The following is a 13,726-nucleotide window of genomic DNA, read 5'->3' on the forward strand; positions in this document are numbered from 1 at the left end:
TGGAAAACCTTTTATGCATAACTTGAATGCCCAAAAGAGTCTATGGAATATTCTCTTCCCTATAACAAGTTGGCCTTCTCGGTTGTATGCAGGCATGGTCTGAGACTTCACGATGGTTCCAGTATGAATTGTTTCATAGCTCGTAACAAATCAGGTAACTCATTGTATGATGTATCCCAATCACCATATATCAATCTTCTTGCCTTCTCCTTCGCATGCCAAACGGGTTTGTATTTTACATTGTATCTGAACTGGTCTCGAATAGATGTAGCTAACACCGAGCAAGGGATCCTTGGATTTTGTTCAACCAAAACCTTCACATATTAACAAATTACATCGGAGTCCAGTAGTCGGTGGTCTTGTTCGATAGATTTTTGCAAACATGTGTGTGGACCATTGTACCTTATGATAACCAAAGCATCTTGCCTCTGTATTTTGGACACTCTGATCATCCTCTTACACTCATACCCATATTTAACACACGTACAACGTTTTCTGGTTGGACTCTACAACCTTGCAATCTACATGGCCTCTAATGCAATACTCTTTAATCGCCAGTGTAGCTTTTTTTTCCTCTATATTGCTTCCCAACTGATAATTCACCAGAGTTATCGGACGATTCAATCATGTAGCCTGAAGTTAAATGTGGCATCTCCGGGAATTCAGGTGCCCTCATTGCTTCATAATCAATCTCCTGCATGTGAGGGGTAGGTTGATACGGTGTCAGATACTCACCAATATTGATATCAGCTTCATCACTATCGAACATGACGTCATCCTCAGCCAAATGAGGTTCCTCAGTTTCTTCATCTTCACTGGAATCTTCAAGTATTTCTTCCCATCAGTTTTCAGCGTCATACTGTACGGCTCCAGATGTTTCACCAACTTCATTTGCACTTTTCAACATCGCCACAAAGCTATTCATCGACCTATATATCGGGTTATCGAAATGTCTCTCTAAACCCATTTGAGATGAAGTTCCAACCACATTCTCGATGACTCAGGCACATTAGAAATATTACAGAACTCAACAAATAACTCAATAATTGGAATATTTGTTGAGTCATGTAATTCAACCATAGTTATAATATCATCATCTTCTTCAACTGGTACTGCAGCATACCTGACCTGATTATGACATACCATAAATTTGTACCTCAAACCATCAACTTTAGCACGGATTTTTCTTTCTATCCTCGACTTCATCTCTACAAATGTAATATCCCTTTTAAACATCATATTTATAGGTACTTCAGACTGAAAAATAACACCGACCTCATTTTTCATTATATGTCTATTATAATGGACAATCATGAAAAAATCATTGCTCATTTTCTCTACACGTTAAAATAAAGCTATTCATAATAAATTACATTCATAATTATAATGGATAATTACTAACCTGCAACCACCAACCTACCGAGATATTAATGAATAATTAATAACCACTAACCACTAGCCTACTCATTAACAAAATAAAAAAATATAGTTCATTTTTTAAATTCAAAAAAATTATCTAATTATTTTCTATTTAAAATTAACATAATGGAACAATTATAAAAATTACATAAAACTTACTAAATATTTGATTTATTTATTCATTTCTTTGAACTTTTTCCCCCTTTTTTCCCGAAATAACTCTCGAACTTGCAAACTCTTCTTCTCTTATTTTCTAACTTCTCACCGAACTCACACTCTCCCTCCCACTATCCTCTATTTATAAATCATCTTCGGTGCATTATTACGACACCATAATTGCTTCACATGCATGCAGTGAGCTACATCCCTACCCCATGCAAAATTTTATCTGCATTAGTTCCCATTATCGATGCATTATTGATTAACTTTTCTAAAATATATTTTTGTTTTTATTTTTGCTTTTACTTTGTTTTATGCTATTTTGTGTTCAATTTTCGATGGATAATTGCCCATTATCACATGCATTATTACCCTTTCTTTTACTTTTGCTTTATTTTATGTTGTTTTGTGTTATGTTTTAGATAGATTGTCTATTATCACATGCATTATTACAATTTCTTTTACTTTTTCTTTATTTTGTGCGGGCCAACCTGCACTAAAATCATTAACACTCATGATCTTCCTCATTGTTACAAATCATTTCATCGTTTTGCTCCACAATGGAAGACGCCGAGAGATCCAATGAGAATGGAAGCTGTGTTGAAGACGCCGAGCCCTCCAAGTTGGAATTTGAAGATGCCGAGACCTCCATATTAGAATGCAAATTGTTTTGAAGACGCCTAGAGATCGATTTGCATGCAAATTCTGCTAAAAACACCGATAGATCCGTGTTTTCTACTAAAGACGCCAATAGATCCATGTTTCCTGTTTAAATCGCCCCATTTGGGGAAATAATTGCATTACATCATTATATTGGGAAATAAAGTTTTCCCATGCATTAACGTGGAAGTTTAGCCTTTAGGATGATATTTAATATTGAATCATATATAAAATGAATGTAATTAATTTAAATTTTGATGTTTATGAATAAAATAAATTAGGTTTGAATGATCGTTTCTATATTGGATTTATATGGATCAAACATTGAATAATATTATTATTGTCGGATCAAATAAGGTCAAGTATTTTTTATCCGTATCTAATCAAATCCTATACTTTAAAAAGCTCAACCCAAATTCAATTTTTTAAAAAAGAAACTTTAATTTTATAAAATTAAATTAAATAAAAACTATTATACTCAAATAAATAGCAATATCTAGACACTAAATAGATATTATTAGATTACTATCAAGGGAAAATGGTAGGGATATTTGGATTAAAAAAGGGCCCATCACAGTAGTGGAAGTGTAAAGACAACAAAAAAATCATGATTTTAGTTGAAATGACAAAATACAACTTCAATTAAAGCTGTGGTTCAATTAATTAGTTAATTAAATTAACTTCAAGCAAATAAAGTTAGTGTTGTTGTCTTTGCATGTAATTTCATACCAACGATACAAATTTGTTAAAAAGTCGTATTAAAAATTTAACAAGTATAAAATTATACAATCAATAAAATATATAAAAAATATTGAAATTAGACAAGAATTTAGATTTAAAAAAATATAATAATAATTAATACTTTTCGATTCATCTTATTTGCATATAATTTTATCCTTCAATTGAACTCTGGTTTTCTCTTAGGTCCAACAACAATGAACTTCGAGTTGTAAACATCCCTCCATCTAACTAAGTTATGAGTCCAATTTTTCCTTTAAAGCTACAATTATTGACAAAATGGCCTTTGCTGCCATTGCAATGTTTGGCCACATATATGAAGATAATATATATATATATATATATATATACACAAATTAAGGACACATTGACATTTGCTTTACTTGTCCCACAATAAAGCCGACTAGAAGTTGAAGTTTAGCTGTCCGATGATACACAGTTTCCCAGCTTTCCCGCTTTTTGTCTGATGAAAACAGTAAAAGCCTTTTATCTCAACACAAACATACTTATTAAATTAATCCATGATTAATTAATGTAATCCAATTATTTAAAACTCCATTGCTAATTACTCTCTCTCTCTCCACTCTGCCAGTCACTGCTACCAGATTTAAATCCACAATCTAGAGAGAGAAAGAAATAAAAAAAAGGAGCAAAACATTATTTTCAGTCATCTTCATTCTCTCTCTCTCTCAATTCTATATCTGAGAATCTGTATAACAGCTGTATTTCAACTGATTTGAAACCCTAGCATTTGGATCCACTTGAAGTTTTAGATGTGAAGCAAGCTTCTCTGTTTGGAAATAGTTTTCTTTTTTTTTTTGGTTTTGGTTGCATTTTGGGCGTGAGTGGTGAGAGGGAGTGTTTGAACCGGAGATGTCGGAGATTGCCGGCGAAGAGGTGGAGGTAGGGAGAAACGCGAGGAGTGAGTCGCCGGTGAGGGTGACGTCGACCTCGGGGGGAGTTCCTCCGCCGTCGATGGGGTCGGCGTCGTTTAAGGAGAGCGGAGGGAAAGGTTCATCGAGGAGGAGACCTGTTAGACCTAGCTTCGATGCAGATAATGAGTTCATTACGTTGCTTCACGGGTCGGATCCGGTGAAAGTAGAGCTAAATCGGTTGGAGAATGAAGTTAGAGGTGAGGAATGTAGATCGATCTAGTTGTTTTTCTCCTTGATTCGGTTCAATTAGTTGCGTTTTACTTAACATTAACCCTTTTTATTTATTTATTAATTTATTGTAGTCTTGATTATTATTATTTGATTGGGTTTCAGATAAAGATAGAGATTTGGGAGAAGCACAAGCGGAAATTAAGGCATTAAGGATGTCTGAAAGGCTTAGAGAGAAGGCTGTCGAAGAGGTTGATTTTTTTTTTTTGAAAAAAAATAAAATTATTGGTATTATTTATTTTTATTTAAGAAATTAGTTTTAACTGATTGGTGGAAGCACTTTAATAAAAGTGGTCATTTACGTAGTAATCTATTTTGAAATTATGATTTAGAAATGATAATAACTGAAAAAAATATATAAAAGATGAGGCTGTTTGTATTTCAGTGCATATTCTTATTTACTGAAGAAAAAGTATATCCTGCAAATTTTATGAGTAAACTTTTTGTGCATGCTTGTGTCTCCGTTGCTGATGGCAAATCTATGCCAAGGTCCTGATGGTTGGAAAGTTGGTTTCTTGGTCTGTGGGGATGTAATTTGCTGTGAAACACATGATACATAACTGTTCTGTCAGTCATGTTGGATGGAAGCTTCATTATTTTTGTTGCTCAGTAGTTTTAGAAAGTTATGGATGGGCTGTGTCATCTAACAGCATCAATCCTCTGTGATGCTATCCAACTTCATTTTCAGGTTGCCTTGTAGTACCAATATGATCTGATTTTAAAATTGTACATAACTTCCTTGTTTTTCAGCACTTAAATTGCTTTGGCCCTGCTGTCAAGATCATTGTCAGATCATAATGCAGTAACAATTGAGAATGGAGGTGTAAATTGGGGGAAAAAACCGTTTAAACTGTTTAATTACTTGATGGATGAGGCTGGATTCGAGGATTTGGTCAGTTCTTCAATTCAAGAATGTAAAGAGTTACAGAGGAATGCTGGAATTTTTAACATTCTGAAAAAAACCAAAACTGCCATTAAAAATTGTGCAAGGAAGAGAGATAAGTTTCCTGGAGCTTTAATTTCAGAATTAGAATTGAAGATTCAAAAATTAGAAGTGGAGGTTTAACAACAGCAAGATGGTACTCATGATGAGAAAGCAGCTGAGTTAAACGACTTAAGGTCAGAATTATGGAAGTTGCACAAGATAGAGGAGCAGATTTGGTTCCAGAATTCTAGATCCAAGTGGGTAGAAGATGGGGACAGAAATACCAGATTCTTCCATACATGTTCTTCAGTTAGGAGGAAACAAAATGCTTTGAATGTTATTAGTAGCAGGGGTAATGTTATTCAAGACCCAAATGTTATAAAGGCCACTGTCAAAGAACACTTCTTTAAGGCGTTTAATGACAAATCGACCTTAGAAGTGAAAGATTTTGGGTTGGATTTTTCCAGTATTTCAAGTCAGCAGAGGTTAAGTTTGGAGAAAGAATTTACTGAGGAAATATGGGATACTTTAAAGTCTTGTAATAGCAATAAAGCCCAGGGCCAGATGGTTTTAATTTGGGTTTTTTCAAGAGATATTGGCATGTACTTAAAGGAGAGATTATGAAGTTCTTCCTAACTTCTATTCGGGGAAAGATTGAGATCATGGCATCAACCATACATTTATTACTCTTATTCTTAAGGTCTCTAACAGTGTTGATCTTGATGATTATAGGCCTATAAGCTTAGTTGGTGGACTATATAAGATCCTCTCTAAGTGCCTATCGAGGAGTTGTATTTCAAACTTAATTAGCCCAACACAATTTGCCTTCACCCAAGGGAGACAAATATTGGACTGTTCTTTAATTGTGAATGAAGGAGTGGATTACTGGAGGAAAAATGGTCTTAAAGGTTGTGTTTTCAAGGCAGATTTCAAGAAAGCTTATGATTCGGTTGATTGAGACATTTTGTTTCTAGTAATGGAGAAAATGGGATTTGGTTCCAGGTGGATAGGTTGGATCAGAAAATGTGTAACCACTGCCTCAGTTTCTGTTTTAGTGAATGGAGTTCCTATTAAGGAATTTCCAATGGCTAAAGGACTTAGGCAGGGGTGTTCACTATCACCTTTGTTGTTTAATTTTATTGGAGAACTTCTCAATTTGCTAATTTTAAAGGTTGTGGCACGGGGACTGTTTTCTGGACTGGTTATAGGTAGGGATTCGGGTGCTTTCAAATTATCTCATCTACAGTTCGCGGATGATCTCATTATATTTTGTGAGGCGTCTAAGACGCAGATTTTAAATGTTAAGAGGGTGCTTAGAGTGTTTCAAGTAGTTTCTGGTTTACAGCTCAACTTGAAGAAAAGTAAACTGTTTGGTGTGAATTTGAATGAAGAAGATGTTCATCAGTGGGCTAATTCTATCGGATGTTCTGTGGGTTGTTTTCCCTCTGAATATTTAGGATTGCCTTTGGGAGCTAGTAGAAACTCTACAACACTTTGGAGTCCGGTGGTGAATAATTTTACAAATAAATTAGCTGGGTGGAAGGCTTCTTCACTGTCATTAGCAGGAAGGTTGGTTTTAATAAAGTCGGTTTTATGTTCGCTCCCTACGTATTTTTTATCTTTATTTAAGATACTAGCTTCGATACTTAAATCTCTTAACTCCATTATGTCGAATTTCTTATGGGGAGGGGGGATAGGTAAAAATAAGATACATTGGGTTAACTGGCTGATTGTGAGCAAGTCAAAATTCGAGGGGGGTTTAGGTGTTTGAAATCTTATTTTCATGAATAGAGCTCTTTTAGCAAAATGGCCTTGGAGGTATGCTAATGAAAGGGGGTCTGTTTGGAGGGAATTCATTTGTTCTAAATACAATATGGATCCATCTTGGTTAATGTTTGACAGTAAAGTCCCACAAAGAGTATCTTGGATTTGAAGATCGGTGGTTAAGAATCACTTTAAAGAAGACAGTATTGGCTCTAAGTTTAGAAGTTTGAATGCTTTTCGAGTTGGAGATGGCAAGGTGATTAGGTTATGGCAGGATAGTTGGGCTTTGGATTATCCTCTTCTAATTATTTTCCCGCGATTATTTTCTATTTCCACAAATAGAATGGGCAAACTGTTTGAATTTGGGAATTATAGCTCATCGGGATGGAATTGGGATGTGCAGTTTAGAAGAAATTTAAATGACTGGGAAGTAGAGCAGGGGGTGAATTTGATGAATGCTATTTCCTTTGTTTCTCTATCTATGGAGTTTGCTGATGGGGTGATTTGGAAAGGTTCTGGAGATGGGGTGTACACTGTTAAATCTGGCACTAAGATTTGTTCATCAATCAATTCGGATTCGGAAGAAGTATATTTTTAGAAGAAGATTATTTGGAGGGGTTAGATTCCACTTAGAGTGGAGTCCTTTATGTGGCAGGTGGTGTTAGGGAAGCTGGCTGTTAGGACAAAACTTGTTAAAAGGGGAATTCAAGGAATTGTAGACATTATGTGCCCTCTTTGCAAGAGGGAGGATGAGTCTCCCTCGCACTTGTTTTTCACTTGTTCGGTGGTGTGGTCTATTTGGAACAAATTTCTGAATTTCTGGAAGATTAAGTCTGTTTTTCATGTTAATGCTAAAAACTTCCTACTAGCTTGGGCTGATTTGAAGTCTACCTCTACAATTTGGTCTTTTATTCCTAGGGCAGTTCTGTGGACTACTTGGAAAGTTAGGAATTATATTGTGTTTGAAGGGGGGAAGTTAGATTTGGCTGAGTATTTTTTCTTAGTAAAGTTTAGACTAGCTTCTTGGTTCTTTGCTAAGTACAAAGAGGTTTCTATTCCTAAGGATTCTATGATTTCAGATCCCTCTTTAGGGGATTTGTGCTCTCTCAAATCAGCTTGTAACTATATTGCCTTGGTCTCCTCCTAAAGGTTTTGTAAAGTTAAATGTTGATGCTGCTACTACAAGAGATTGGAAGAAGAGTGGGATAGGTGGTGTGTTAAAGGACTCCTCGGGTTTGACTGTAAGTTCTTTCAAGGAATCTGTTGGTCCGGGTCCTCCAACTTATATGGAATTAAAAGCTATTCAGAAGGGTTTAATGTTCTATGCGAATTTACGAGAGAGGAAGGGTCGTCTCATTATCGAAAGCGACAACAAGGTGGCTGTAGACTGGATTAAGGAAGTGGATTTAGTTCCTGATGTTTATGCTTTTTTGATTAGAGATATTGTTCATAGGCTTAACGTTTTAGAAGGTGTTGTTAGATGGGTTAATAGGACAACAAACTTAGAGGCTGATGCCTTAGCTAAATCAGGAATTGGCTGGTTCTGTGTTTTTTTTGTTTGGATGTTTTATGCTGTTTCGAGCTTATTTGGTTTTGTAGGGGTGTATTAATGACTGTATCTTATGTAATTGTATGGTTCAATAAAATCCTAAGGCACTGTTTTCCCCCTTCCGCTGATTAAGGAGATTACTTATAAGCTCCATTAATCAAGAAGGGGGTTTTTAACGAGGCCTGAAATTCTTATAAAAAAAAAAAGTTGCTTTGGCCCTGTCTGTTAATGTTGTTTGGCACTGTCAAAGTTGTCCATAGGATTTCTTTCCTATTTGTAGTCTAGAACATTTTTTTGTAGTTGCCTATCAGATGAAATGCCATTCTTCCATTTATATTTTCTACATCCTATATTTAATTCTGTAATGGGGTTTAATGATTTGAATCTCATGATTGAGTGGATTAATTGTCCTCTTTATCTTCTTACTTACTATTTATGGATTATGTATGGTCCCTTGTCTTGTTCAGGAAAACTTATCATCATTATATAATTTGTTGCTCTTCTACATACTTGCCAATGCTTTTTCATCAAAGACTCTTGTTTATCAACATTTTTGTAGTAATTGAATATACCATATAAGTATGACAGTTTGCATTGCTGGACACATCTGAAATGTGGGTTAACATTGTCTGACTTGGCATTCTTGTAATATTTTGTGATTGAGATGGATACTGACTTTGTTTTTCTTTTTAACAATAGCTTACGGATGAGCTCTCGAGAATGGAAGAGAAGCTTAAGTTGACTGAATCTCTTCTGGAAAGCAAGGTATTGCTGTGGGAAATTTTTTCAAGCTTATTACGTCATATTGTGTTGCTGTAATTAGTTAACGAACATGTTCTGCAGAACCTTGAAATCAAGAAAATAAATGACGAGAAGAAGGCATCGATGGCTGCTCAGTTTGCAGCTGAGGCCACTCTGAGGAGGGTTCATGCTGCTCAAAAGGACGATGATATGCCTCCTATTGAAGCAATTCTTGCACCCTTGGAGGCTGAGCTGAAGATTGCTCGGCAGGAGGTTTTGTTGCGACTTTTGAACTATTGCTTTTGTCTCACTAAAATAATTGGGAATGTTATATAAATTATATGATCAATTATTCTCTCACTGATTAGTTCTGTTTGTTCCTTGCAGATTGCAAAGCTTCAAGACGACAATAAAGCCCTTGATCGGCTAACTAAATCAAAAGAAGCAGCTTTCCTTGAAGCTGAAAGGACTGTACAGGTTGCATTGGCAAAAGCGTCCATGGTGGATGATCTACAAAATAAAAACCAGGAGTTGATGAAGCAGATAGAAATTTGCCAGGTATGGTAGCTGTTCTTGGTGTTTCCTTTTGTCAGGTGCATCAAATTTAGGACTTAAGAGTGATGCCAAATATTTTGTGCTTAGTCTACATTTTATATAATGGAGAAAGTCGCATGTTTATGACTTGTCTATGTAGGAAGAAAACAAAATTTTGGACAAAATGCATCGCCAAAAAGTTGCAGAGGTTGAAAAGCTTACACAAACAGTAAGGGAGCTGGAGGAGGCTGTTCTTTCTGGTGCTGCTGCTGCAAATGCAGTTAGGGATTACCAGCGGAAAGTTCAGGAGATGAATGTAATCTGCCTGGCATTTAAGTGTCCAAGTTTTCCATATTCTTATATTTTGACATACTCTTGGAACTCTTCTTGAATAAATGATTGTTTTTGTTCCTTAGGAGGAAAGAAAAACTCTTGACCGAGAGTTGGCACGTGCAAAAGTAATAGCAAATAGAGTGGCCACAGTTGTAGCAAATGAGTGGAAAGATGCCAATGACAAAGTGATGCCTGTAAAACAATGGCTCGAAGAGCGGAGAATCTTGCAGGTTTTTGTGGATGGTTTCTCCCATTCAATACAAATATAGGTCCTTAACTTTAACTCTATTCGTTGTGGATTTTATTACTTGTAGGGAGAAATGCTGCAACTTTGCGACAAGCTTGCTATAACTGAACGAACTGCAAAATCTGAAGCACAGTTGAAAGTAATAATATGATCGTGACACTTACCATTCTGTTCTCTATGTTGATGCTGCTGCTTCTGAAATAAGGGCTTTTATTTTGATTTTCCAGGAGAAATATCAATTGCGGCTTAAAGTTCTTGAAGAGAGCTTGAGAGGAACTCCCAGCAGTCTTGGTCGCAGTACATCTGATGTAAGAAGCATGAGGAACGGGCCTTCTAGGCGTCAATCTCTGGGTGGAGCTGATAACTTCTCAAAACTTACATCCAATGGGTTTTTATCCAAGAAATCACCAAGCTCTCAATTGAGATCCTCTTTGTCTTCTAGTACAGTTTTGAAGCATGCTAAAGGAACATCCAAGTCATTTGACGGAGGCACGAGATCATTAGAGAGGGCTAAAGTGCTTTTAAACGGATCAGTCTCAAATAGTTCATTCAACCAGCCTTTTGATGGAACCAAGGACTGTGAGGCACCAAATGATGAAAAACCCACTGATTTCCAGCCCGTGGACACAGAAGATAATGTTCCAGGAGTATTGTACGATTTGCTGCAGAAAGAAGTTATAGCTTTGAGGAAAGCTGGTCAGGAGAAAGATCAAAGCCTCAAGGATAAGGATGATGCGATTGAGGTTGATGCTTTGTTCTTTAAGCACAATACCATTTAAATTTATCGTTCTGGATATATGCTCAAGTAATTCTTGTATTTCAGTTGCTTTCTAAGAAGGTGGAAACATTGACAAAGGCAATGGAAGTTGAGGCTAAAAAGATGAGAAGAGAAGTAGCTGCAATGGAGAAAGAGGTTGCTGCCATGCGTGTGGAGAAAGAACACGAGAATAGGGCCAAGCGGTTTGGTAACTCTAATTCTAAGGGATCTGCTGCTCAGCTGCTTACTGGAAGGTGCCTTTTTAATGTACTTGTTTAGAGTTAAATGTCTTCATTCTCTATATTACTTTTTGTTATACGATAGGTAGATAATGACAGTAGAAAGGATCGAGGTGGAAAACCCTAAATGGTAAAAACCACGAGCAAAGGAGAGAAATTTTAAATCTATAAAAGTAATTGATTACAAAGGAAGGAAATAGGCCAGCAAAATTCTACTCAAACTAGGTTTAGTACTAATCAACGGCTAATAGTAGAATTATAGCCTGTACGGATTCAATGTGTATGATTCAGCACAAGGATGTCTGCCACCACAAATCCACAATTTTCCCTCTATTTTATTTGTCACCAAGCGAGTTGCATCTGTGAACTTTTGGGTCGGATCAAATGGAATTCAGATCACAAAACTCTTACCACTTTTGTTGCATTTCCCATTATTTTGTAGGGTAAGCAGCAATGGTGTTTGCATTTTCTTTTTGGTTTGAGTTTTGAAAGTTTGTTCTTTTTTATGTTTTTATTTATACCGTCATGGTAACTCAAACTTTGTATGGGATTAAATGACTTGGGCTTCTAATAGACAAAGTTATTATCCATGTCTGAATCCCGTTTTAGTTAAAGATAATGGAGTTAGCCTTGTTAGCCAGGTGCTCATTCCGTTGTTTGCTTACGACTGCATTGAAGTAATCATATACACTGTCATCTTGCCGAACATCCTAATTACTTTATCAAGCTTCTTCAAAATCTTTTGATACCTAAAACTAGGCGCATCTTTCGGTTCCCTTGATTTCATGACAATACACATTTCCATAATCAAGTCTGGAATTTATTCACATGGGAGTCAGCTGATGAAATTGTCTTTTTCTCTGTTTTGTTGTCAGCGTCTTTGAGAACTTAATAACCTATAGGTGTAGATGGCTAAGAAGAAAGTATCTGAACAATATAATTAGAGAGTATAATTCACTGCAGTGTTACATAATCATTTTAAAGGAAACTGTCTAATTAAAACTTTAAAAGATTATAATCCTATCTAGTTCAACGTAACTGACAACTCAAATTTATGCAGAAATGTATCTCGAAGTGGGTTAACACGCAGCACCCAATGACAACAATTTTTAGTTGCAGCTGTGGGAGCAAAATTTGCATAGGTCTCTTGGGTCCTTTGTTTTATTTTTCTTTATATATATTACCTCTACTTTGGTGATTGATTATAAGATTATATAACTTGCCGATGAACCTATTTTCACTGATATTGATTTGAGAAGAAATCTGAAAAAAAGCGTAAATCAGAGGAAGAAATTGCCGAATCGGTATGTGACTGTCTGATATAGAGTGCTATTGACTGTGGGCTAACCTTTTGTCCTTGGAGTGGCCAGTGGTTATGTTTGGTTGTATAGGTAGTTTGGTTTTCTTTCATTGTGTTTTGCAGTTGATATTTGTAATCTGCAGTGCTGGTAGTGTGATTTGTCTTTAAAAAAATGAAGTTTGTTAATATTCCTGTAATCCAACAACGATGAGCTTGTTTTCTTTGTTCATGTTTGGGAGAACGATGATGGGCTGTTAACCGTGGATACGGTAAAGTGATGAACTATTTGTTTTAGTGATGAACAATCAGATGCTGAAAAGAACATAATGTTTAGTCCTAAGTCCAATATAGGAATATGCATGGCAAATAAGTTAAATTTAACACTGCCCTCAAGTTTAATCTTCAAGAAGGAAAAAAGATTTGATTAATTTCACCTTTGAAAACTTTGGTGCCATGGACAAGGGGCCTATTGATTCTCTGTCATGGAAGGGAGGCAAAGGTTAAAAAGTGTTTGTCAAATATGAGAGCGGGACCACTTCTCATCTTTGTGTTAAATGAATAACAATTTAGAGCTTGAGCACGAGGAGTGCATGTGGATGCAAAAATCCCGATGCAATTGGATTATCAATGGGGACCGCAACACGAAATACTATCACTCGATTGCTAAAATCCGACGAGGAAAAAAATACTATTCTTTGGCTTAAAAGAATAGATGGTACTTGGTGTTCTGACCAAGAGGAATTGTGCCAAATTGCAACTGGGTTCTTCAAAAATTTGTTTGCAAGTGATGGTGATTTTGCCTCCACCTACGCTATTCGTGGTTGCTTCCCTAGGTTACTGAGCAGCTCTAGCTCTATGTTGTCCGATTTTGTTTCTGATGAGGAGATCCGCCAAACTGTTTTTAGCATGGATCTTGCCAAAGCTCCTGGGATCGATGGATTTCATGCTTATTTTTTTCAAAAAAATTGGGATGTAGTTGGTAGTGGGGTGTGTCGCCTAGTCCATGATTGTTTTGCAAACAACTCATTGCCAGCCGAAATGAATAAAACATTGTTCTTGTTCCTAATAATGGAGCTCCGGAATCCATATCTCGGTTTAGGCTGATCAGCCTTTGTACAGTCCCTTATAAGGTGGATACTATGATGATTGTCAATCGTCTGAAGCCTTTGCTTCTAATGTCGATCTCGGAAAAACCAAA

The 13,726-nt window shown here is 36.2% G+C and overlaps 1 protein-coding gene across 1 annotated transcript; it reads left to right on the plus strand.

The window, feature by feature from the left end:
* Window positions 1-3,539: 3,539 nt before the first annotated feature.
* On the plus strand, window positions 3,540-12,727 carry LOC120134704 (microtubule-associated protein 70-2-like). The gene is made up of 11 exons (XM_039151144.1): window positions 3,540-4,108; window positions 4,245-4,330; window positions 9,077-9,142; window positions 9,221-9,391; window positions 9,506-9,676; window positions 9,813-9,968; window positions 10,069-10,215; window positions 10,300-10,371; window positions 10,460-10,975; window positions 11,056-11,243; window positions 12,289-12,727. The coding sequence occupies exons 1-11, from the start codon at window positions 3,850-3,852 to the stop codon at window positions 12,326-12,328; spliced, it is 1,872 nt and encodes a 623-aa protein (XP_039007075.1). The 5' UTR covers window positions 3,540-3,849; the 3' UTR covers window positions 12,329-12,727.
* The last annotated feature ends 999 nt before the right edge of the window (window positions 12,728-13,726 follow it).

Source organism: Hibiscus syriacus, unplaced genomic scaffold (assembly GCF_006381635.1).
Source record: "Hibiscus syriacus cultivar Baekdansim isolate YM2019G1 unplaced genomic scaffold, ASM638163v2 tig00110597_pilon, whole genome shotgun sequence".
Lineage (NCBI taxonomy): Eukaryota > Viridiplantae > Streptophyta > Magnoliopsida > Malvales > Malvaceae > Hibiscus > Hibiscus syriacus.